At 36.0% G+C, this 23,361-nt stretch overlaps 2 protein-coding genes across 2 annotated transcripts in view; one reads left to right on the top strand and one right to left on the bottom strand.

Moving 5' to 3' along the window:
* The first annotated feature begins 2,805 nt into the window (after window positions 1-2,805).
* Window positions 2,806-7,034, top strand: FAM154B (family with sequence similarity 154, member B). The gene is made up of 3 exons (XM_009586507.1): window positions 2,806-2,978; window positions 4,181-4,383; window positions 6,052-7,034. Exons 1-3 carry the CDS (start codon window positions 2,956-2,958, stop codon window positions 7,032-7,034), a joined length of 1,209 nt encoding a protein of 402 aa, XP_009584802.1. The 5' UTR covers window positions 2,806-2,955.
* A 5,206-nt stretch (window positions 7,035-12,240) lies between these two features.
* Window positions 12,241-23,361, bottom strand: part of ADAMTSL3 (ADAMTS-like 3) — a gene marked incomplete at its 5' end in the record, with an annotated part of 101,239 nt that continues 90,118 nt past the window's right edge. Inside the window, 7 exons of the mRNA XM_009586508.1 lie at window positions 12,241-12,350; window positions 12,882-13,096; window positions 14,629-14,738; window positions 15,598-15,802; window positions 18,359-18,542; window positions 20,971-21,183; window positions 21,982-22,101. Coding sequence (XP_009584803.1) covers window positions 12,241-12,350; window positions 12,882-13,096; window positions 14,629-14,738; window positions 15,598-15,802; window positions 18,359-18,542; window positions 20,971-21,183; window positions 21,982-22,101 — 1,157 coding nt within the window. The remainder of the gene's footprint in view (window positions 12,351-12,881; window positions 13,097-14,628; window positions 14,739-15,597; window positions 15,803-18,358; window positions 18,543-20,970; window positions 21,184-21,981; window positions 22,102-23,361) is intronic.

Raw genomic sequence — 23,361 nt, 5'->3', positions numbered from 1 at the left:
CTGTTAAAATAATCAGAGCAACAGCATTTGGCAGTAGAGAGCCCATCTACTGTCAATTTTATTTAGCTGAGATTCTGTTCAGACCTTATGCAAGCCACAAGATAGTTAGTCTCCCTTAAAGAAAGGAAAGAGTAATAATCCATCAAAGCAGGCATCGGTCAGTCATGAGGGAAGGCATATTCTCACCAAATTCATTTGAATTATCAATAACTCTGGGGTTGAAGTTAAGATAACTACAAGTAACAAGTTTAAAATAATCAGTGACACGAGTTCTGGCCAAATTGTAAAAAACATATTTCATTTATCAGGGCTGTAATCTGTCTTCTCTCATTGATGGTTCTTAGCATCGTCTCTCTAAAGACCTGTGATGGCCTAGGTAATCAGTTTTATAAAGTTATTATCTAAATGAAAACTTTTGGTTTAGCAGTTGGACAACAGCCAAAAGTAGATTTATCAGTTAACCAAAAAACCCCTAATCTCTTCTCCAAGTCAAATTCACATTTATATTAAAGTAATTTTATGTTGCCTTTTAGGCCCACTAAAAGTTCTTTCACAGCAGAGAGTAGAATGTAGGATCTTCATGAACAGTCTCGTCTGAATCCAAGTAATTTTGTGCATAGTTAGAGGCCTTTTAGAATTATTCTTATGCTAGAAATGACTGGGATCAAGAACATTTTTGATTCAGCAATGAATTCTAATGCAATTACAAAAGCTTCTTTCCTTGGAGAGACACATTAGATTACTTTCACCTCTGTGTTGAATCTACCAAGAAGTACAGGCTCACGCTGAAAGTAATTATTTTTCTAGTATCTATTTCAGTTTGTAGCGTGACCATTCAGCAATACGGGTGATATACTGACAATATTGCTTAGAAAGTAGTGAGAGCTAAGTCTTTAAAGACTGGTGATACCAGAACAGAGAAGGTGTTTTGTTTGGTGATTGGTCTTCTGGACCAGCTTTATGGCAAACTGAAGATTGTCAAAATGAAGTTTTTGTAGATGAATATTGTTTGTTTCAAACTTCTTAGAATTGTATGCCTAAAATGTGTGAAGAACATTATAATATGATACCCTATATTTCAACTAGCTTTCAAAACACGCATTGAATGGTTTTAGTTTCTGCTTAGCTATTACTTTTATATGCTGCATGACACAGCATATGCTGTTTATACTTACTGAAAAAAGTATTACTAAGGTGGTAACTGAATTTCATGAAAAATGTAGTGGCAGGCAAGCACCATGCTGAGAAATAGCGCACACTCACTTCCTTGTTTTCCTGCCTTTCCTGTTCTTTCCCTCTTCTTCCTTTTTCCTTTCCCTGCTATGTTCTGAATAGGTCTCAATTGTTATTTGACTATCCGTTGACTTGATTGAAAAGGAGTAAGCACCTGAGGCTTTGAAAGGATCTGGCTTCTTAAACAGAGCTACTTCATTTCTCATTTATTGAACTACTGAGCTGGCAAAGTCAGGCAGCCCAAACTAATACCAGCTTTCGGGATCTCCAGTTCCAGATAACTTCTTTTAGTGTTTTTTTCATTTTCCTGTTCCCAGCAGGAGTCCTTCATGCCTGCTTCTGTATTCTATTTTACCTTGCTTTATTTTTTTCCTTCTTGGTATTCAGTGCTAGCTAAATTTCTCTGCAGACCTTTGAACTATTCCTTGGGTATCTAGCTTCCTGAAACTTGATTTGTACCCAGTAAGGGCTGTACACTTTTACCCTTCTTGTTCTTTAGTTATTTTTGGTTTTCATGTACAGAATTTTACAAGGCTCATTTATTTTTAAAATTATGCTTTATTTCTTGTTATTTCCCTTTGCTTATATCTGAACCACTATTGCAAGTTGTCAGCCACAAGTAGGAGGAACATCTTTCATTATACATCTCCTTAAAAGAGAGATTAAATAATAATCACATCAGACAAAATAAAATTTTAAAACTATGCTTGAAACAAACTACCGGAGAGATGTGAGTTATGCAAATTACAATGACTATAACAAGATTTTCAAAGCAATATAGAAAATAATGTGTAAATTTTAATTTCGTGCATAATTTACACAAACCAACAAGGTATAAGTAATAAATTAAGTCATGATGTACCTCTTAACACTTTTTAACACAATGGTGTCATTAAAATAGGCATCAATGACAAGCAGGTGTAATTGAAATAAAACCTACTACGAAAAAGGGATGTCATTACTTCTAAACAAACATAGTTTTTGGATAGAGGATTTAGTCAGTCCTTGAAAAAAAAAAGGGTTGAAAAGTCAGAAATGGCCTGCAGAGCATTAGAAGTGCAGATGAGATTTCAGACCACTAAAATTTTAATCAAAAAGGGTTAATCGAGTTGTGGTGAAAATAGGTGAACAGATGCACAGAAATAAAAAGACAAGCTAGGGGGGAAAACAGTAAAAAAGAGACAATATGAGAGGAGAAATGAAGCATAGTTAGTTATTTTTACAAATAAGACACTAATATCATTAAAGGTTAAAAAAAGAGGAAAGTGCATCTTGGTGGTAACATCGTTTAGAGGACTGAGATCAACTCTATCCATCCTTTGTATTCTGTACTAAGGACTAACAAGCATACTGATACTGTTTATTACTGTATTAGTATACTGTGCTCTGGGACCTATGCCACAGCACAATAGTTTGTGTTTTTGTTACCCAGAAAAGATTTTAAACACAAACTACTGACATTGTTTAATCTTTCCCATTTGTTATTCACTCCCAGTAGATAGGGCATGGGTTTTCCCCTTAAATGAAACTATTCAAAATGATCTCATCTGATGTGTTTTACCCAGGCGCCATCGCTGCCCTCATAAACCCACAAGGATTTATGATAATGGACAACAGCCGTGCCTCACAACAGAGTATGTGGAAAAGTATCCCAAGTATAGCAACAGCTCTCCTTCCCGGAGCCTTAAGCCGAAACAAGAGTACCAAGTGCATCGTGGGAAAATGGAAGGAATTACAACATTTAAGTAAACATTTTGAAGCACTGTGTTTTACAATTACTCTATAAAGTTTCTTATACTTTCTCATTTAAGGGGGGACTGAACATTGTATTGCAATCATTTTCAAAATGCAATCATTGCATCCTTTACACTTTTAGTATATTTAAAAGTATACATTTGGAGTGTAGAAATACAGTTATCACAAAAAGGTCATAAAAAATAGTGAAGCACGCATACAAAAAGATTTGCATTCTTTAGAGCATCCTTTAACCTGTAAAGATAATCTAAAATTTTTGTCCTTGTTTTCAGCGTGTTTTGGAAATCTAGGTCGCATCGAGCCTGAAAAAGCTGGCAAGCTGGGGAATTCTGTAGTACATGTGTGGAATCTGAGATACTGGGAAAATGAAACCTGAAGAAAAAGGAACAGGGATTTTTTTTATTCAGACAATTCAAATTATTAGGAGTTTGAAGAAAGCCAACTGTAAGGGGAGTTCAGTAGGTCTGTCCTGTCAGTGCACAAACTCTGATGTAAAGCTTACAAAATTAAAGAGCACCTTTCAAAGAGTTAGAAAAAGACATCACTTATTCATTATTAATAATGTGACAGGAGCATAAACCTTTACTTTTTCCATTATTGTTTTTCTTTTAAGCTATAAGGGCAACAGGTGAACCTTCTTTATTTATTTATAAAAAACCAAAAGAGACATACATGCAAAGGCCAAATGCCCTTCTGCAAGATTGATTGTGTACTGCATATACTGTTTAAACACCTACATATGGAATGTACACCCTTTTAATGTAATGTGCCCATATGAAAACAGTGAAATGCTGTTTCTGATTATATTCCATTCTCCTCATGCAATTAGTAAATGCTGCCACTTACAGTAGTTTGATCTGGATCGTTTCTTTGTAAAATTACAGCAACTTTTTGTAGTCTCCTTTCAAACATCTTAAAGAATATTTTGAAACTAGGAATGAGACTCAGAGCGTTGAAAAAGTTGCTTCGCCATCTACCTTTGAATAAAGGCTATATCATGCATCAGAGACCCTAGATTTATGTACTATGGTTTTCTTTCCTCCTTGCTATCCATCTAACATATGGTATCAGATTCATTATTCAGAGTAAACATTATAAGTCGTCATTTTTCCATATAATGAAAAAATGACAAAAGTGACTCCATCAGAAAAAAGAAGGTTTTTAACCAGTGTTTCCTTTTTCCCCAATTCAGATCTGATTATTTACCATATGATATCGTGAAGCGACCTTCTCGGGTACAAGAAGAACATAAACCAAAGACGGGAAAGATAGAACTGGGAACCACATACCAGAAAGATTATAATGCTCATAAAATACAACCAGTGACATTAGTAAGACCTCTAGAGAGAAAACACACTACAGGAGGAAAATTGGATACCATACCAACCTATCAAGGTAATAATATATGCTGCCTTTAGAAAGAGAAATAACCGAGATGAAGGTAGTATTTTGAATTATCTATATTAGAAACTGGATTTCTTAGTTTGGGCCAGAGAGTAAGACATAATAGAAAGCAGGTGATAATGCCTTAAGTTGTTCAGCACTCCAGTTGTTTAGAGATGACATTTATTGGTTCTAAACGAAAAGCCTTCTCTAAGGCTTTCTTGGCTAGAAGGAGAGAAATTCTAACATACACTTGGTTAGGCTATCTCAGGCAAAAGTTGGTTGCAATTAAAGTGCCAATATATCTTTCAGATAGTTTTAGCTCATTAACACATGTTTATCCGCAGAGTAGGTCAAAAGTTGATTTTAGATTTCTTTCTTGTGTACTGTATAGCTTGCATATCATCCTAGTAATGATCTGTTTTGATGCAAATTATTCTGTTACAATGGTCAGCACAAAGGCACTAAATCTTTTAAGTCATTCTGGCAAGTGACCTTGATATACTTTAAACAAGTTGAAAATTCTATACATAAAATGTGTTATTGAATTTGTTACATGTACTGCATTGCAGCCCCAGTTAAAAGTAAGTAAAAATAAATGATGAGGTATGATCTACTAGAGTGCCAGGGTGAAAATCAAGATGTTCCCGATTATGAGGGCCGTGGTATCGAAAAGATACTTGAGAAAATGAGAATCAGATTTGGCTATTAAAACAAGAAGTTAGAATGTTTGGTGCAAAATGAACAGATGAGAGAGTGCAGGGACAGAGTTGGAAGGATAACATATGGGAAAAAATGCTCTTAAAAAAACCCCAGAGTTGTATTTCACTAGCTTCTTTAAGCTTAAGCCTATGCTAGATAGAAATGCATTTATATAAATACATTCTATTTATACTTATTAATTCTACATAATTTATAAGAAATTTACATATTTCTATTTAGCCTATGTGTAAGTAGTAAGCTAGCAAATAATGAATAATTTAGCCTAGTCTCAGCATACAACTAAGACAGCATGCAACTGCTTCATTTAAAATGTATGTTAGCAGTTCAACAGGGAGTAAGGATCAAGGAGTGAAAAAACACTGAAGCTGAAGTAAGTACAGTGATTGCAAGGCAACAAATTGATTTCAACTGCCCGTGAAGAAGTTTGGACTGGACAGTAAGTTTTGTAACTATAGCAGAACAGTCTGTTAGTAAAAAAAAAACCCAGAAGCAAAGAAAAAAAAAAATCCCAACAAGCTTTAAGATGATGTAATGTTGATATGGAAATTATGAGAGAGAATTCTCCCCATCAGTAATGAACATGATCCATTGACCTATGAGGTTCTTTTCAGTCCTGTATATTTGCATAAACTTCTAAGTAAAATGTAAGATATTGTATATAAAACCTGGCTATTTTCTGTATAGAACACACACTAAATATGTACATGCAACATTTTGTTTTTCCTTGAGGAAATATTCAAAATAGGGCATCATGTACAATTTTTTTGTCTGTTTTTATCACACCAATAATAGAAGACAGTTTTGTCATATCACAAACACGCAGATAACTTTATCATTCCCACTTACATCCATTTTCTTTTTTTGCAAGATTTAATATCTGAAGAATTTGGCTTAATTTTAAAGGAATGGTCTTAAGTAATAACACTTGTATGGTGAAGTTTTGTTTTTGTCTTAAAGATGACTATAGGTCATGGGAAGTTCAAAGAAGGGAACCTAGTAAGGTGGAGCATATATACCACCCACCTACAGAGAAGTTTGGAAATTCTACTACATTTCAGGATGACTTTGTTCCTAGGGAACTGAATACCAGACAAAGTTTTAAACCTCCCTGTGTAGCCAAGCTTTCAGATGTGCCTTTCGATAGTACTACTAGCCATCGCACTTCTTATATTGCTCATCAACTGGAACCAAAATTCATAAGATTAAAAGAAGAGTACAAGCCAAGCAACCAACCCTTTGAAGATCTCACAACCCACCGGAATGATTTTAAAGGGATACCTGGGCAACTTGCAAAAAGCTGCAAGCCTGAAAATGCTAAAGTGCAATCCAATGCTCATTTTAATGGAGTCACCGAATTCCAGGATCGTTTTCAGCCATGGTTGGTCTCCTTGCCTGAGGTCCGCAAAACAAAGGAGTACATTCCACCCCCAGGCAACATGGATTTTAACTCCATGAGCCGTCTTGATTACATTAAGCATGAGATTTCTCCTGTTGTCCCCATAAGACCAGTTTCTAATGGAAGAAGAACCAATGCCCCTTTTCAAGGGACTACTACTACGAAGGAAGACTTTAAAGCTTGGGGCAGCTGTCGGCAAGAGATTACTAAGAAACAACAGGAAATTCCAAAATCCACGGGAAAATTTTATGATTTAACTACATTCAAATCTCATTACATACCACATCAGATCATTCCAGCTCAAAGTTTCAAACCCGTACATGCTATAGTTCCTAACTCAGCTCCTTTTCAAGATGAAACTATGTATCGCACAGAATATACTCCAAAGAAACAAGAGACCTGCCCAGCAAATTATCCATCTCCTCAAGGTTATGTCTATGTAAACACAGATTCTCATGGTCACAAATTCTTCCGCCAGCTCACTCCAGAATTTTCTGAGTCAAATAGTAATCTTATTCCAAAGCAAGTAGCTGTTCTGTCATAATACTTAAAAGCAGTATTTCAAGCACCCTGGTGAAGTAATTGGAATCCTACTTATTTTTTCTTTAAATAACACTGAAAGCAAATTAAATCATGCAAATTCTGATTTTAAAAGCATTTAAACTAATAGCTTGAAGAAAATCAAAGAAAACTAGAAGTTTATTACAAGACTAATAAAGATTTGTCCATCTTTGTAGGAATAATGTATCTTACATGGCATCTGTTCTTTTTTTGATCGAGCATTCTAGTTTCCTTGACTTCCCAAATTTTATTATGCTCCATCTCAAGCATATGTATTGTACATTTAATTCTTTGAGATTTTCTGCAAATCAAATAATTGTATTTGTGAGATAGTAAGTATCTTTTGATCATAACTTCTTTTTCATAGCAAGCAAATAATGCTATAATAATCTAAATAAGTAGCTCATCAGTCCAGTTTTTCATCTCATCAATACTTTGAGTAATCTGATAAGATTTTTTTCTTTACATTTTGCTGCCCAAATCATAAGATAGCATCCCATGACACCTAAGCACTTCTAAAAACCTGGTTTTAGCTTTAGTCATCATTACTTTTCCTTCATTCAGTTCTGAGGAGAGTATAAAGGTCACACTGTAATTTCTGATAGCAATTAACAAGAAGTAACCTTGATCTTTTTCTGGACACATACTTGAAATTACTTAGATAAAAAGCAGGTCATTAGACTGTTTCCTAATTTCTGTGATAGTGCTTTTTCAGCCTTACTTCCAAAGGAAACAAAGCAGATGCAAAGTTTTAGACACACTAAGTGTGTCCTCCCCACCTGAGTAATTTTTAAACCCAGTATGCAAATTCAATCAAATTTCACAAAGAGATTTCACAGATTATTGTTTTCGAGTTTCTACAGTAGATACTGAGGAAGCAGAGAGAATCAGGTTCAATCCATCCACCACAGTTTTTGATCCTGCTATCTGATTTTTAAAGCTAAACAGTCTGTTATCACTGCCAAAGTTCACTGCAGAGGCAGTCTGAAGGGGAAAATGGCAGAAAACTATGAAGGTGTATGTAGAAATAACAGAAAATAGTGTAAACTCAGTTAAAAAAAGAAGTATCAACCGAAATGCAGAAATCTGTAGGCAGCCTGGCTTCAGTCTGTCTGCTCTTCAAAGAATTACTTGTTACAAATACACAGAAAACAAAATTTTTATAGAAATTGTACATACAATGATTATGCTCTGTATGAGATATTTAGTATTTTATCTACGTATCTTTACCTGATTTGGGGAAATCTAGATGAACTGATTTCAGTCCTATTATTTAAGCAAATTCCAATAAATAGTTTCATGATTAACAGTATTACAGTATTATGTTTTATCACACTGCTGCAGTATGATTTTTTTCACTATTGCATATCTTGTATACATTGGTATCGGGCAGTCATTTGGGTTCTGAAGAATTACATGCTCATACTTCATAAACTAAATCACCAATAAAAGGACTAAGATCAATGATGGAAACATGTTGAAAGCAGGAACTGGATCATATGCAAGGAACAAAGCTGAACTGAGTATATTAGCTATGCATAAAAGCATTGCATGAGAGAGCTCCAGACATCATTACAGCATCAGTTACTTTTAGGTAATTTTGTCTTTGTACCGTGTTTTTTGTAATATGACTTACGCTATTAATGAAACAACAATTCAATTAAACTTTTCTTTCTGAAGATTATTCACGTCCCCAGCTGGTAAAGACATGGTTTGGATTGGGCATGAGCAAGCGCAACATAAAGCTGTGATATCCTAAAAGCAGGACAGGGAAAAGTCTAATTCATTGTCATCCTTCTGTACCACAGAAGAAAACAAAACTACAAATACCCTTTTCATTATGAAACTTGAGTCACTCTCTGGCCACAACTGAGGAAACAAAGTCAGAACTTCGCACAGTTGCACCTAGCCAAGTCCATATCCTATACACAATCTTGGTACCTCATGAGAAGTTTACAGAAGCTCCTAATATCCTCCAGCTGTCTTTTCTAGGGAGGAAGAAAACTCATTGACAAATGCAATCTGAATCCATGAAGTTACGTGTGCCTGCGTATTCTGCTGAAAATGGCTCCTCCTCTGGGTCTGTGAGTGAGCCCAGATGCTTTTTGTAATTTTCACAGCTGTTTTTTTAGTCCTTAAGTCACTTTTTCCCCCCTGTTAAGTTATGGAAAATCATTTGCTGCCACCTACCAGCACAGTACAAAAATTTTTGAGAGGAAGTGCAGGACATATTCAGGTACATTTAACAGTTCCTCTGCAGATGTGTTTGAAAACTTTTTTAGGGTGGAGGGGGCATATTCCCTTTCATTTTGCCCTTAATGTTTTCCCCTAAGTTTAACAGTGAAAGAGAGAAGCCTTTATTACATTACAGTTGAAAGAAGCACACCCTACTGATTGTGCTTCCAGGAAAAGCATCAAATGATATCATAAACCTTCAGACAGTATTCAATACTTGAGGTCAACTTTTTCATAAGCAATGTATTATTGAAATGCAGACATAATGAACAGCAGGCTGGAAAACTAATATTTCTCAAAATAACAGCTGTTAAAAAAGCATTTTATGATGTCATGCTAAACCAAGACGTAAAAGCGGAAGAGTTACTTCTGGATTCAATTGCTATTCTAAAAGTGCTTTTCGTGCACTATGCTATACAACATGCTCCACAGAACTGCTGTACAGAATCTTTTTTTTTTTTTTTTTAAAGACTGCACAGAAAGAATGCATTGGTGACACAAAAGGAAAATTAAATAGACCATGCACCTTTGCCAATGTTACCATCTAGGGTAACTCTGAAACATCACCATTTCATTGCTAGACATGTATTTTCAATTTAATAATTTTTTTTAAGGCTTTTCTTGCTCATATTATTTATGAGACTCTTCTTTCTAAAGACTATTACACATATTGGATATTCTGAAACAAGTTTTTTTCACATAGCTATTCCCATCACCCACTAAATATAAAACATAGAGCTGTTCTGTTGGATCTAAATGAACTCTGCTTGGTGCAGTACATAAAGGCCTGGCAAAGAAATGTAACTTTATTCCACCTTTTTACAGAATCCTGATTCTAGATTTCAGTGAAGTCAGAGCTGACTTATTTGGATTTGGGCAAATTCTCTTCTCCACTTTTTCAGTCAAGTTACATCTATGTTGCCTCTTAATAGCAGTGCAAAGCAGACTGTAACAAAGCTGAGAATCTGTCTGATAAGCTGTCAAAAATAAGAACTAATCTTAGCTTTGAAAAAAATCCCAGAATTATGGACATAGTAGGTTGATAAAATAACACTTGGAATGAAAGCATAGCTACCACAAAAATCACGGTAATAAACAATCTCTGGGTAATCAGAGTGTTGAATAATCAAACTAGAGTTTATTTCAGAAATATCAAAACTACATTCAGGAAAGCTAAATATTAGACGTCTTCAGTTACTGGAAAAGCAATAAAATAATCTACAGAGGGATGTCATGCCAATTGCAATAACAAACATTTACAGCACTGCTTCTGTATAACATGCATACTTAACCAAAGACAAAATTAAAGCAACAAAAAAATGTTATGTGTTAACATTTGAAAACTTTAAATATAAAGGAAAAACATGAATAAGAAATTTTGGTAATAAGAAAAAATATATGTCCAAAAATCTTTATTAAACACTGTACAAAACAAAATATTGCACTTTTAAATCAGACAATAAATATCTACAAAAGTATCTTACAAATGTTTTCTTTTAATTTAAAAAACTGCTTAAACAATCAAGACCCATTGCTGATTAAAAAGGTAATGATCAGGAATATCCTCTCCTTGCAGTCAGCCTTGGACACAATAGTCCACATTAAACATTTTCTATACAGTAGTGCTAATCTAATTTTCAGTGATGCAAACCTTGCATGTTACAGCATACCCACTAATTAGCATGTAATGTACTTCAGTAATGTAACACAGGATCCAAGTCAATACAAGCATTCAGGCCTCCAACATGTGCAGTAGTTTGGAAACTACAAAAGAAAAAAAACATCTGTCTGCTGCCTCCTATGGGGTTCTCTCTGCTTATAGCCCTAATGAGGCATAATCTGCAATATGGAAAATTATTTACTCGGGAATATCATAATCAGAATTTAGCAACTTGCAAAAGACTCAAATGGTTAATGGTCATGATGAAAAGTCATCTTGATGGAAAACTGCTCAAAATAGATTTCTTGCACTTGTCTATCTTCATAATTAATAATTCCTCCTTGGACATTTTTCCCCATTAACGGGGGAAAAAAATATTTATTCAAGACAGAAAATCTGACAGCCATGTCTGGCCAGTTATTGGCTCCCCGTTTGACTTGATGCACAAGAGAAAAGTGCTCACAAATGTTTCATTCACAGCTCTGACAAGGAAGCCTTGCGTCTAATTTAAAATCAGTAGAAAAGTCTAATCATGCCAGAACTTCGATTGTACTTCAGTGAGTGGAGCAGAATAGAAACAATGGAAAATGACACCTCATTTATTCAAAACAGATCTATTGCTGTTTTGAACATTGTACTAGCATCTACAATGTCTTTTACTGCATATACATAAATACAAGCACGAAAAATGAAATGTACTTCTGTGTATCCGGCAGCTAATGTCAGTAAAGCGCATCCTGTGAGATTGACCCTTAAGCTCAAGCTGTTTATGAAAATCAAGTTGCTGCCAAAAATTTTACTGCTACAAGCCACAGCTTCTATAAATTTAAAAATTGTGTTAAATTTGATAAAACAATAAAAACAAAACCTTGGGGTCAATAGTTGCTGCATTCCAAAATTCGTCAAAGAATTTTATGACTTTGTTTTTCTCGTATATTAAGGACAGTAAGCACTACCTAGTGCTTTTAGGTAATGCTTTTTCCCCTGATAAATTTATATCATGATGGCCTGTAAATTTTACAGATGATATGCCATGATATTATCTTCCTAATCCAGACACAAAAATGTTTAAAATATTAAAATTTCCATTGCAAAGAGTGGATAACAAAAGTTCCCAGAAAAAATACCCTGTCCAGCATATCAATCTGCAATACTGTTTTTTCATTAGCCCCATATTTCCATTTAACTGTTATGACTAATGTCTTATTTACAAGTATATACTTTAAGCAGGCTAGTTTAATGAACCTCTCTTCTCATCTCTTCACTGCAGCATCGTGAACTTTCCATAGAAGATTTACATTTCTTGACATGATTGACAACATCTTTGTTTGTAGATGTCTATCAAGCATAACTTTAGTTGCTTTACAAATGTACAGTAGCGAGTTGTATCCTTGCATTCGCCTTCTGAAAAATATATTTCAACATTAAAAGGCTTTATAATGGACAAAAGACAAATAGTAGAACTTACCATTATAATTGTAAACAACTGATGGATTCCTGGTAGCTTTGTAATTATTTTACTTCGCATTTCTGGCAATAGTGCATTCAAAGCTAAATTAGGTCACAAATAAGAGATCTGATCTCACTGCATTCATTTACCTATTGTCTGTTTCAGAAAACTACCCCATCGTTCAGGAATTAACAGCTTGCTCAGAGACTTATGAGTCACAACTGGCACAGTCATGTAGGGAAGTTTGCATAAAACAACTTCCTAAATATCCTGTTTCTAAAAGTGCTTTTGAGGCTTTAATATCAAACTGGCCTACTCAGAGAAAAATAACCCCAGGATTATGAAGTGTTCCTTGGAGAGGATAGTTTTACCTTTGATGTACAATCAAATGCTTGTAGAATCATTAGCATACAACCATGAGTCACTTTCTAATATAACTGCTACAAACCATTACTATGCTCATATATAAATAAACATTTACATACTGCCACAGGATGTGACATTGCAGTGTTGCCAGGTCACTGGTCTCTTCCTCCATCCGCAATACTGATCAGCCACAGGTTTGTTATTCTTTCTGTGTACACAGTACACTCGTCTTGACTGAAATCCACTCCCACAGTCCACACTGCAAGGCCTCCAAGGGCCTGTCCGCCAATAGACGTCACATGCCTCTGAAGAACAGTTTCTTCTGACAGGAGATCTGTAGAGGAAAATAAATGGCAGTTAAACATTTACTTTTGTGCTAAAGTCTTATTCACAGAATGATAGAACCAATGTTGGAAGGGACTTCTGGAGACTGATTAGTCCACGCCCCCTTCTCATAGCACAGTAAACCAGACCAGATTGCTCAAGACCATCTCTGTGTTTTGAATATCCCCAAGGATGGAGACTCCACAACTTTTCGGGGTAACGTGTTCCAGTGTTTGAGAACCCTCACAGTAAAAAAAGTTTTTTCTTATATTTAAATTGAATTTCCTGTATTTCATTTTGTGCCCATTCATCATGCCTCACTCATGAGGAAACAAAAGACAAGGTCCTGTTTCTTTAAACCAATTCCTTAATCCTGGAATAGGAAAAATGTTTTACCTTTGGGAAAACTTAACTGACCCTGAAATGTTGCATAGTGGATGCTGTCAGTGCTTCATGCATAACCTCTCTCCTGAACACAAGTAATATTTCTGTGCTGACACTGAACCTCCTCGAACATTTGAAGCTGCCAAAGTGAAATCCTGGCTCTTAGTAGTAAATGGAAGTTTCACCGTGTACTTCAATGAAGCCAAAGTTTCATTGTGTGTGCAGCAAAAATGCTTTAAAATGCTCACAATTTAGAAGCACTTCTGTAGCAAGAAATATGAAGAGCTGGGTTCAGTAATGGAGAAACATGGTAACAATTCCCATGTATGTACTTGTTACCCATTTATTCCGTGCTCTTCATTGACCTACCTACACATTTAGTCTGGAACAAAGTTTTGTGCCCCCAGGCCCTCATGTTCAGTTTTATTTGTCTTTAATTCAGCCTTTTTGAGATTACGGTGTTTCACAGAGACTGCCATCCAGCCATGTGCTATAGCATAGCCCCAAGCGAATCTGCTGATTAAGATTCTGTGGAGGTGTATAGCTTGTACTTTTTGTATTGAAAGGAGTTGTTTAAAGACAGTAAAACAAATTAACAGAGTTCTTACAAAGAATGTGTACCTTGAAGTAAAAAATCACACCTACTCAACATGCAATTTTTACATACCTGATACATACCTCAAGAGTACATACTAAGAGGCAGAATGAGATCTATTTATACAGGGAAGTACACCTTATTTTAGTAATCATAAACTAGTAAAGCAATTTACATGGTCCACAAAATAAGGTCGAGGAAAACTCTTATTTTATAAAATTTGGGCAGCAGTAGACCAGAATAAAAAGTAGTATCAGGAGAGACCTAGTTCAGCAGTAATAAAAAAAGTTATGGCAGATCACTCCAATTTCTACTTTCTTTTTGGGAATCAAGATTCTCTCACTCTATTTCTAGCTTTGCCATTAGCACAGTGGACACTGATCAAATCCATTACTCTCCTTGGGTTCCTGAATTCATCCAGTGTATATAAAGGGATGACTGTCACTACCTCCTTTCCTTGTGTTTGATAGATAAGAATTTGCATATTTATACTGCATTGACAATCCTGTATCTTTACTTTGATCATCTAAAGAACCTAACTTGTACTGCTTCAAACTGTATACCTCTTTCTTTCATCGCAAGAAGTGTTTGGCACCAAAGATCCATTACGAAGTTGACATATAAAGTGACGATGCTGTAAACCTACAGGGCGGCCTACACAGCGACCAGAACACTAAAAAGTGAGAGAAAAGGGTGAAGGGAAAGAAAAAGAAATAACCAAGTTAATAACAGCAGAATTGCCTTCTAGGCAGTTACCCAGTTACACAACCCAGTCATAATTCTTGACCTGTGTTTCTCCTTCTTCAACCGTATCACACCTCAGTTTGGATAAAGCCTAGATATTTTGGATTCTCTGGGTGCAATTTTGCCAAGATACTGACTTTCATACCTATTCATAAAGCTAAATCCATTGTCTGTGCTTCATCATTTCACATCTCTAGTGCTACAACATTCTTTCTGCAGCTCTTACAATTACAAACTTGCCTTGCTAATACCTATATCAGAAATGCGGCAACAGTAAATTCTCTTAATTCATTACTTTGCTCATTGAATAGTAAATACTGTGTTAATAATTATAAAAATCATATCAAAATGAACACAACTTTACTGCACAAATGAAGAAACATAGAAAACGTAAGAAAGCAGAGTGTGTTTAAAATATTGTTGCAACTGCTTTCGAAGCACATTCATATATTTTTATTTGGGGACTTCACAAGTACAGCTATGCAAACTGTATTCTTATAAGACAAAAGCAATATACTAGCTTAAAAAATGGAATACATAGTAAAGGGTTAGCTTATAAAGCATGCTGAAACTAATACTCAGGTTTCAGATCACGTCTTCGACAAATAAAAGTAGCTCAGACATCACAAAATGAAAAAAAAAAACAGGATTTGTAATTCATTGGTCTGAAACGTAATTACAACTAGTGCCACATAGCTCTTCCTTTGTGCAAGAGAATAGATGTTCAGCCAATGGTATGATGACACTTTTATAAGATAAGGAGTTTCCAGACAAACTCTGTAACTTACCTGTCCTTTTGTCTGTATTGTCCCCACTGTACACAAACGACCTATACAGGGTTTCCTTCCCACAGGACGATCTCTGTGTATACAAGCATCTGGTAGCAGTGTCAGCACACTGCCGTGGGCTTTTACTTGTTGACAAGTTATTTGTCGATAGCGAAATCCATTGCCACAAGATGCAGAGCACTCAGACCATGGACTAGTTACCCACCTACAGGATGCAGAGACAGATTTATAGCATCTATGAAAGCATTGCTGGTGGTTTGCAGTGATCTGTTTGCACATAAAAATCAAAAGAACCTGTCATTGCCAATTTCAGATGTGAGAAAAGGTAGAATCAGCTTTTTCAGTTGTTAAGCAAGATCTTATAAATTTTGTTAACTGATGACTTCTAAGATAACTGTGGCTCAACATATGCTAACAGAAGTTACACTGCTTGTTACCCAAAAGGTTACACTAGGCACACCCTATAGACCCTGCTGGATTCAGCATTTCTGAAGGAAGGACAGCGTACTTTTCCATAACGTATAAAATGAACAGTACTGATTTACTAACTATTAAGGTGACGGGTGTCATAACTCAATTTATTACATCAAGATCTTGCTAGATAATGGCTCAAGCAGAACATGTTATTTAGAAGTTGCAAAGATTTAGGCAGTCTTGGCAGCTAGGAACAATACTGAGGAAGCAGCAGGTAATACAATTTGACTTGATCTTTTCATAAAATACAGAACGCAACTTTAGCTGTAGCACTGTGATAACAGGAAAAATATTCTATTCTCTTTAGCAATTATTTCATTTTCTTACAGTCAAACAGTTTATATATAACAGTTATTCAAGGAAGATTAATCTTTTACAGTCTGGACCCTTGTCTTTTTCTCCCTTTTAGAGCTCAAGTACTTTTGCAAACATTTGGTGCAGCGCATGCACAGCAAGTCAGCAAGGCCCAAATTTGGCAAACACTTAAAGCACAAGTTAAGTACATGCTTAAACCCTTATATTTGCTTAACTGTACTTCTATGCTGTGCTGGAGAGAAGTGATTAAACACATGCAAAACACTTTGAATAATAATGGCCCATGTCACTGACCGTACATCTAAAGCCTTTATTTCTATGGATACTTTCTAAAGAGTTGCCTTGGGATGAGAAGATCATGCAGAAATCAGTAAGTAGAGAAACGGAAAGGGAAGTCTGGACATTTTTTGCATCCCTCCCAGGTCAGCAATCGCAGGGAAGGGGGAGAGGTTGGATGGAGGCACTAGGAACTGGACACAGGGCTATTTTCCAGGCATCTGGGATACACTTCCTATATAGGAAGCATGGAATACTTCATAAAAGAAAAACAATTTGTACATTAGCACACATGTATAATTCAAGGTAGAGTTAATTATGCTAAGTATACACATAATTCCCTTCCACTGGCAAATTCATAAAGCCAAATTAAAAGCAAAATAAATGTAAGCATTTCAATAAGAGAGAATTGAGCATTTCAGTAAGAGCCATATGAAGTAACTGATTGTTTTTTGTGGTGAATACTCTGGGTCCAGTGATAATCAGATTGTTAAGTCATGCACTGCAGTCCACTGAAAAGGCATGACCTTACTCAGGGGAGCACCGAGCCCTCTAGTATTCTCCTAACTCTCTGTCATCTGCTCTGAATGGCTGGATTTTAACAGGGAAACCTGCAACTGAGTCTGTGTGTTTCAAACTATTAGTTCTATTTCAGTATTTTTCCACTGGCAAAAAGTTTGCTTGTTATGGGCTGGCTGCAGTTCAGACTCACAATTCAAGATGATCTGGTTTTTTTGGCTGCTAATAATGAAATATAAACAAATTTCTCCTGATATTTATCTGTTGCTATGTTTTCTGAATTTAGAACAGAGTTTAGAACATACTGGCAAGATGCACTCCCACAATGTCAGCTAAGGTCTTAACACTTCTCTCCAAACATTTCTCAGTGAGGGACAACTCCAAAATGTGTGCATGACTTTTCATCCCTTATGGATTTTTACATTGCTGACAGTGATGGCCAATTCTTTTAAGCAATGGAAAGCACTTGTTTTGAGGACTCCTGTGGGATTTCCTGCTAAAAACCTAGAGCAACGCCTTGTTGAGCTGGAATGCTCAGTGCAACTCAAGAAGTCTAGAGGTAAGGTTTTGGCTTTTGGAATCAGATGTTGCGGTATACTTGCCTCCGATATAAAGATTTTCTGCCCCAAGATCACAAGGTACCCCAGTTGATCCAGCGAGAAAATTGGCAGGGAAGGACATGCAAGGAGCATGACACTGCGGTGAAGGGGATTAGAGGCAAATGAGGCATTCCACAGTAAACATCCTACTCAGAGCTCTGCTGGCATGGAAGGAGAGGAGGTGAACACAGATTCCACTCATGAGTATCCTGGCTGCTCTAAACACAACGAATTTTCTCTCAGGGCGTTGGCACAGATTCCACAAAATTAGCACATCGGTGTCTCAGAGACACCTCCAGCTTAGCAACACCTCCAGCTTAGCTTTCAAGGTGTTAGTGTGGTAGCAGCAAGACTTGCTGTAGCAGCATGGAGACTTGCACAGATCTCATTTATTCAGCTGAATCAAGCATTCCCATACTTGCTTGTGATCCATTTTCACATCTCTCATGCTTTAGGGTTCATGATGAAATAAAACCCACATTTCAGACTCAGAGTATAAACACAGAAACAATTTCAGGAGGCTGTGAGTGATTTTAATACACATAGAGCTCATGGAAATGGAGTAGAAAGGAGTTTACCCAGAAGGGCAGTCATCTGTGTTGCATGACTGATAAATAATCACTGGCTTTTGCAGCTCTCTGCATAATGATTCATTTACTTTCTGTTTCTCTGCATTCATGCACTGTAGTCTTCTGGAGCGGGTTCCTGAATTCCCACAGCTAGCAGAGCAAGTACTCCACTCAGCGTATTCCCATTTATAACCTAAGAAATGCAATTGAAAGTAGTGTGAGAGAGGCACTATACGTTATAACTGTGTCACATTTTAATTGTTTTAGCAGCATATTATGTAAGCTAGATAGATACTGCATGCTCTATAGAAAAGCAAATATTTCAGCATTGTGAAAAGGGACCATAAGCCAAAGTAGAATTTAGTCCTACTCAAGTTCAGCCCTTACATATGAGCATGAAGTTCTCTAGAAGGCAAATGGGATCAGCATGTGTGCACATGAAGGGCAGAACCTGGCTCACAGTAGGAACTGATGAACTTCTTTTAAAACTTTCATAACATTTTTATACAATGAGCATTAAAAAGAGGAAACTGTAAATCAGGCTCTCTAGGTTTCCCGCTGTTCTACAGCAGATATATTCTGAAGAAAACTCATCTCACTCCAGACACTTCACATAATTTCAGGATTTAAGAGAATCCTGTACTAAACTATAGAAAAGTATTTAATGCATAAATAATCTGCCACCGAGGCATCTGGCAAGATGAAAAAGGAATTTTGTTTTAAAGAGCGTTTTATATAAAAAAAACCAATCACCTCTAACAATTACTACCTTTGTATTTAGTCACAATTCCACACTTACCCCTTTCCCCACAATTTTTTTTTTGACGCTTGGTAAAAGATGAAGTACTATGCAATGTTGACAGATTTTTATGTGATCACAGAAGGAGTCAGATTTTTCTGTAATAACTAAGAATAATTGATAGCTACCAGCTGTGTCCACAGGCTCACTCTTCCAGCACATAATGAATTCTTTAACTTATTGTTTTTCAATGTTTCCTTATTACTTCTGGGTTTCTTAAAATAATACAAAAGGGCCTTTTTCAAAGTAGAAGTAGTTAAATTTACTGACTGCAACTATGATGGAGAGACTGTATTGTTTGTTTAACTAGGATGATACTGCTCAGAAGCGCCCTCAATATGCCTACTGTGCAAAAACCACCAAAGGAGATTTTGCAATCTTACAAATGCATGGGTATTTCAGTGATGAAACATTTACTTAAGCAACAATCAGAGTTAATGCTCACGACTGGAAAATGGAATCTCCCCAAAATACTGACCAGCGTCACTGGAAAGGGTATTGGGCAACCAAAAGGCAGTCCAGCTAAAGACTACAGGTTGATAGTTCAATACTGGGCTAGACCTGTTGAGAAATTCTAATTTTAATGAGATCTATGTTAGGACCGAGGCCTGGATTCATTTTTTGATAAAGTCTATCAGGATATTTTCTGATTCAGTTCATAAATATTTTGATTTACTTTTGATTTAAAAAACGAACATTTTGATGATAGATAGGTTTCAGTAAAATTACTTTGTAAATGTAACTGACTTCGCAACCCCACACATACAGAACCATTGTCGATCATAAAAGTAATCCACTGGCAATCACTGAGAGTACACTTATACACAGCGTGGGAGATTTGCAAGATCTGATCTTACAGCTTAAGTCCTTTGCACAGAAACAGTAAGCCAAATCATATTGATAGGATAATAGATAAATCACGTAAGAAAATTTGCTATTTCAACAGATACTTGTTTTTAAACCTGATTTGCATTCCCTGGGTATTGACTGGTTACAGAGTGTTTTTTTTTAAACTGTCAAATGGAGTTTGGTGCTTTGGACTCTTAGTAGGATCTAAATTCCTAACTCTCTTTTATAATGTAATTCATTTCTAAAGCACTTTACGTATTTACAAACTGTATAAAATATTTGCAGATGCAGCCTATTGTCCTACTGGTGCATATGTAAGATTCTTCTCAAATTCATCTATAATCCTCAGATGCACATTTTATAGCCTACTAATGGAAACGTAGTTTTGTGCAAGCACATTACATTGGAGGACATTACAAAACGTTCTTGAAAACTTAACACTGAAATTGATGAGTGTGCCATAGTACATTGATATGTTTAAGGGTGACTACAACAAGATGGTTACCACATCATTGTAATGACACTGGAATATGACAATTATATTAAAATTATTTTGATTATAATTAAGATATTTCCAAAGATTACCTAAAAGTCAGTTTTGTTTCAGTTTGGTAGGCTATCATGGCAGCAATTTGTATGATTTGCTGAAGGGGAAGTTGAGAAAACCTGTCTGATTTAAAACTGTTTAAGCAGCAAGACACTGAATCAGGCAACATTCTCTCAGCTTCTCAGCTACACAGGTAAGAAATGAAACCCCCCACATGATATTTGGATACACATTAATTTCCAGATCCAACTCTGAGTATGGACATTGTCTATTGACTTAAATGGGACTATTCACATATGTGAAGTTAAACATGTATTTATGAATTACTTTCTATGTATAAAAGCAGGTTAGGTTTCAGGAAAGTCTTTACAGAGTGAAAGAAAATATTTTAAAATTTAAGAATTTGTCATATAATTTTCAACAAACCTTCCTTCTTGACATTTACCCAAACTGACATTGGTTTTGCACTAGCTGAAGTCCAACATTGGAATTGTCCAGCAAATTGACCAGAGTTGGTGTTCACCTCTAGGATACGACCCCCAACCAGGGTTCGGTATTCCAAGGTCTTAACTTCCTCAATTGGACTATCTCCAAAAAGCCAGTGAACTGTATTTCTGTAGCTGGGCAGCACCGGGCAACCTAAAAATCAACAACATTTTAGCAGGTTTTTCTAAACACATTGAAATGTTTGCAAATAAGTATGTATGATTGTGTGATCCTACCTAAAAGACCTTACCAGTCTAAATAAAAACAAGAGTATGCATAAATTCACTGAAGTCCAAGCTATGGCCCAAAACCTGACTGTGCCTTGAGGGTTATCAGCCATGTAAGTTGATATATACTTACCATAGTTCTTTACATTTTCCCTTTCAGTAAGAACTTACCTTCTGTATGAATGAAGGGCATGGGGGGAACAATTATTTAAATGGAATGAAGATTTCATCCCAGACTACAATATGCAAATACATTTGTACTGAAAGAGTTTCTGTCTGTGTTGGAAAGGAGTCATAAACACATTAAATGAAATTGCTGCATTTTCACTCCACAGGCACAAGGAGGGATGGAAACAGAAGTATTCATTTAGACAGAAAAATAAACAGAAGAGTTCTAGAGCTCAGCTGAATCCCCTCCCATCGTTTTCAAGTGAAACTCAAAGAGAAATTACGCAGCTTCTGTCTCATGGTGAGTCACCTAGACAATGCCTAAAGGGTCCGCATTTTAAAACATTTTTTGAAAAGCTGAGTCAAAAAATAATTGTGTGTCTCACTCTGAGGCTCCCTCCCTGATAACAGAAAGTGAGATACGGTTATTAAATCCAGAAGGTCACCAAACCCAGACTCTTAGCAATTACGCTCACTTTCTCCATGGGGCCCTCTCCATTTTCATGAAATGAATAAATAATATAATTTAAATGACAAAGCAGAAAAAACAACATACCTATTCTCAGTGGATCTCCAGGTACCACGCTGATATTTGTACCAATTCCAGATGCCATTAGGACACGCTTTCTTCTGCTTCCGTTTGATAATAGAGTGTTATTCTCTATATATCTTTGTTCTGTAACACAATGTGTAAGATTTCTTCTTAGCAAGAATTAAATCAAGATGCTAAAAAAAAAAGGTATCAAAATATCCAACATGCTAGTTATGAAGCAGAAGGATAATAGTGCTTTGGAAATTTTTAGGGTCAACTTCATTTATGCAGTTAAATTGCTGTCTAACAAATATACTTCAGATACGTAAACAGGGAAACACAGAAATTATTTATAACGTTTATGCAAGTTTCTAAATTAATCAAATGTATTGAATTTTATTTATTAGAAAAATAAGCCTGTAACACTTAGTGTAAAAACAAGATTTACAGGATGTATGATGTATTTACTGTTTCTCATGACAACGTTATTTATTATTTCATTACCAGTCATTCACATACAGAAATTTTAAGAAAAATAATTCTCTCAGTGGAATCAGGCCAATTCCTCTGTTCCATTAGATAGAATTATGACAAAGTGCTATAACAGAAAAAAAGAAGAAAATCTCTTAAAATCTCATTATGCATAGAGATAGCATAATGTATGCAGAATCATATGCCTATCACTATAGCAACTCCTCTTTTTTATCACATGCCAGACAGAATAACTGCCAAAAATGTGGGCAATCTGTCAGTAATACACAGTTCTTGCCACTTAGTCAACATTTCTGTTTTAATGAACGTGCGTAATATCTATGATTCTCCCTCCAGAACAGTTTAAATCTTTTGTTATATTCTAACTTCCATGGGTCATTTTACATTGGTTCAGCATGTTTCCTCAGTGTGCAATGTCTGTACAAAGCCTACTGCTTGTCTGTGTAAACACTGGGACAAAAAAGTCTCCACAGAACCACAGTGAGGCCAGTTCCGTACAGGCAAAAGGCTAATTGCCTTGTCAGTCCTTAGGAACTTTTATTAGAAAGGCTGCACAGATTTTGCTCTACTGCTCGACTGTCCCAGGTCAGGCAGTAATTGCTGTAGCAAAGTCCAAAAGGCTGACATGATGTTGCTTTAGACAACACTGAGTCAGTGCAATCTGCAAATCCTGACACCAGAAGTCCTCCCATTTCATTGCAGTTTTGCACAGCCAAAAAATTGCAGAATTTGGCCCTCTCCTATCCACTCAAGATTTATTTAAACTAATGTCATGTGACCGGGAATAGAAATGAAGTTCAGACTTTGGTGAACAATCTTCCCAGTCACGTCATTATAATAATATTCCTCTCTCGAACATCTGAAGTTTTGATGTAGTCCAAGAAAACTGAAACCAAGAAGGGAGCTTCAGTC

The sequence above is a fragment of the Fulmarus glacialis genome, unplaced genomic scaffold, assembly GCF_000690835.1.
Source record: "Fulmarus glacialis isolate BGI_N327 unplaced genomic scaffold, ASM69083v1 scaffold9471, whole genome shotgun sequence".
Lineage (NCBI taxonomy): Eukaryota > Metazoa > Chordata > Aves > Procellariiformes > Procellariidae > Fulmarus > Fulmarus glacialis.
Note: the sequence above shows the minus strand (reverse complement) of the source record. Positions and strands in the feature narration are given on the sequence as shown.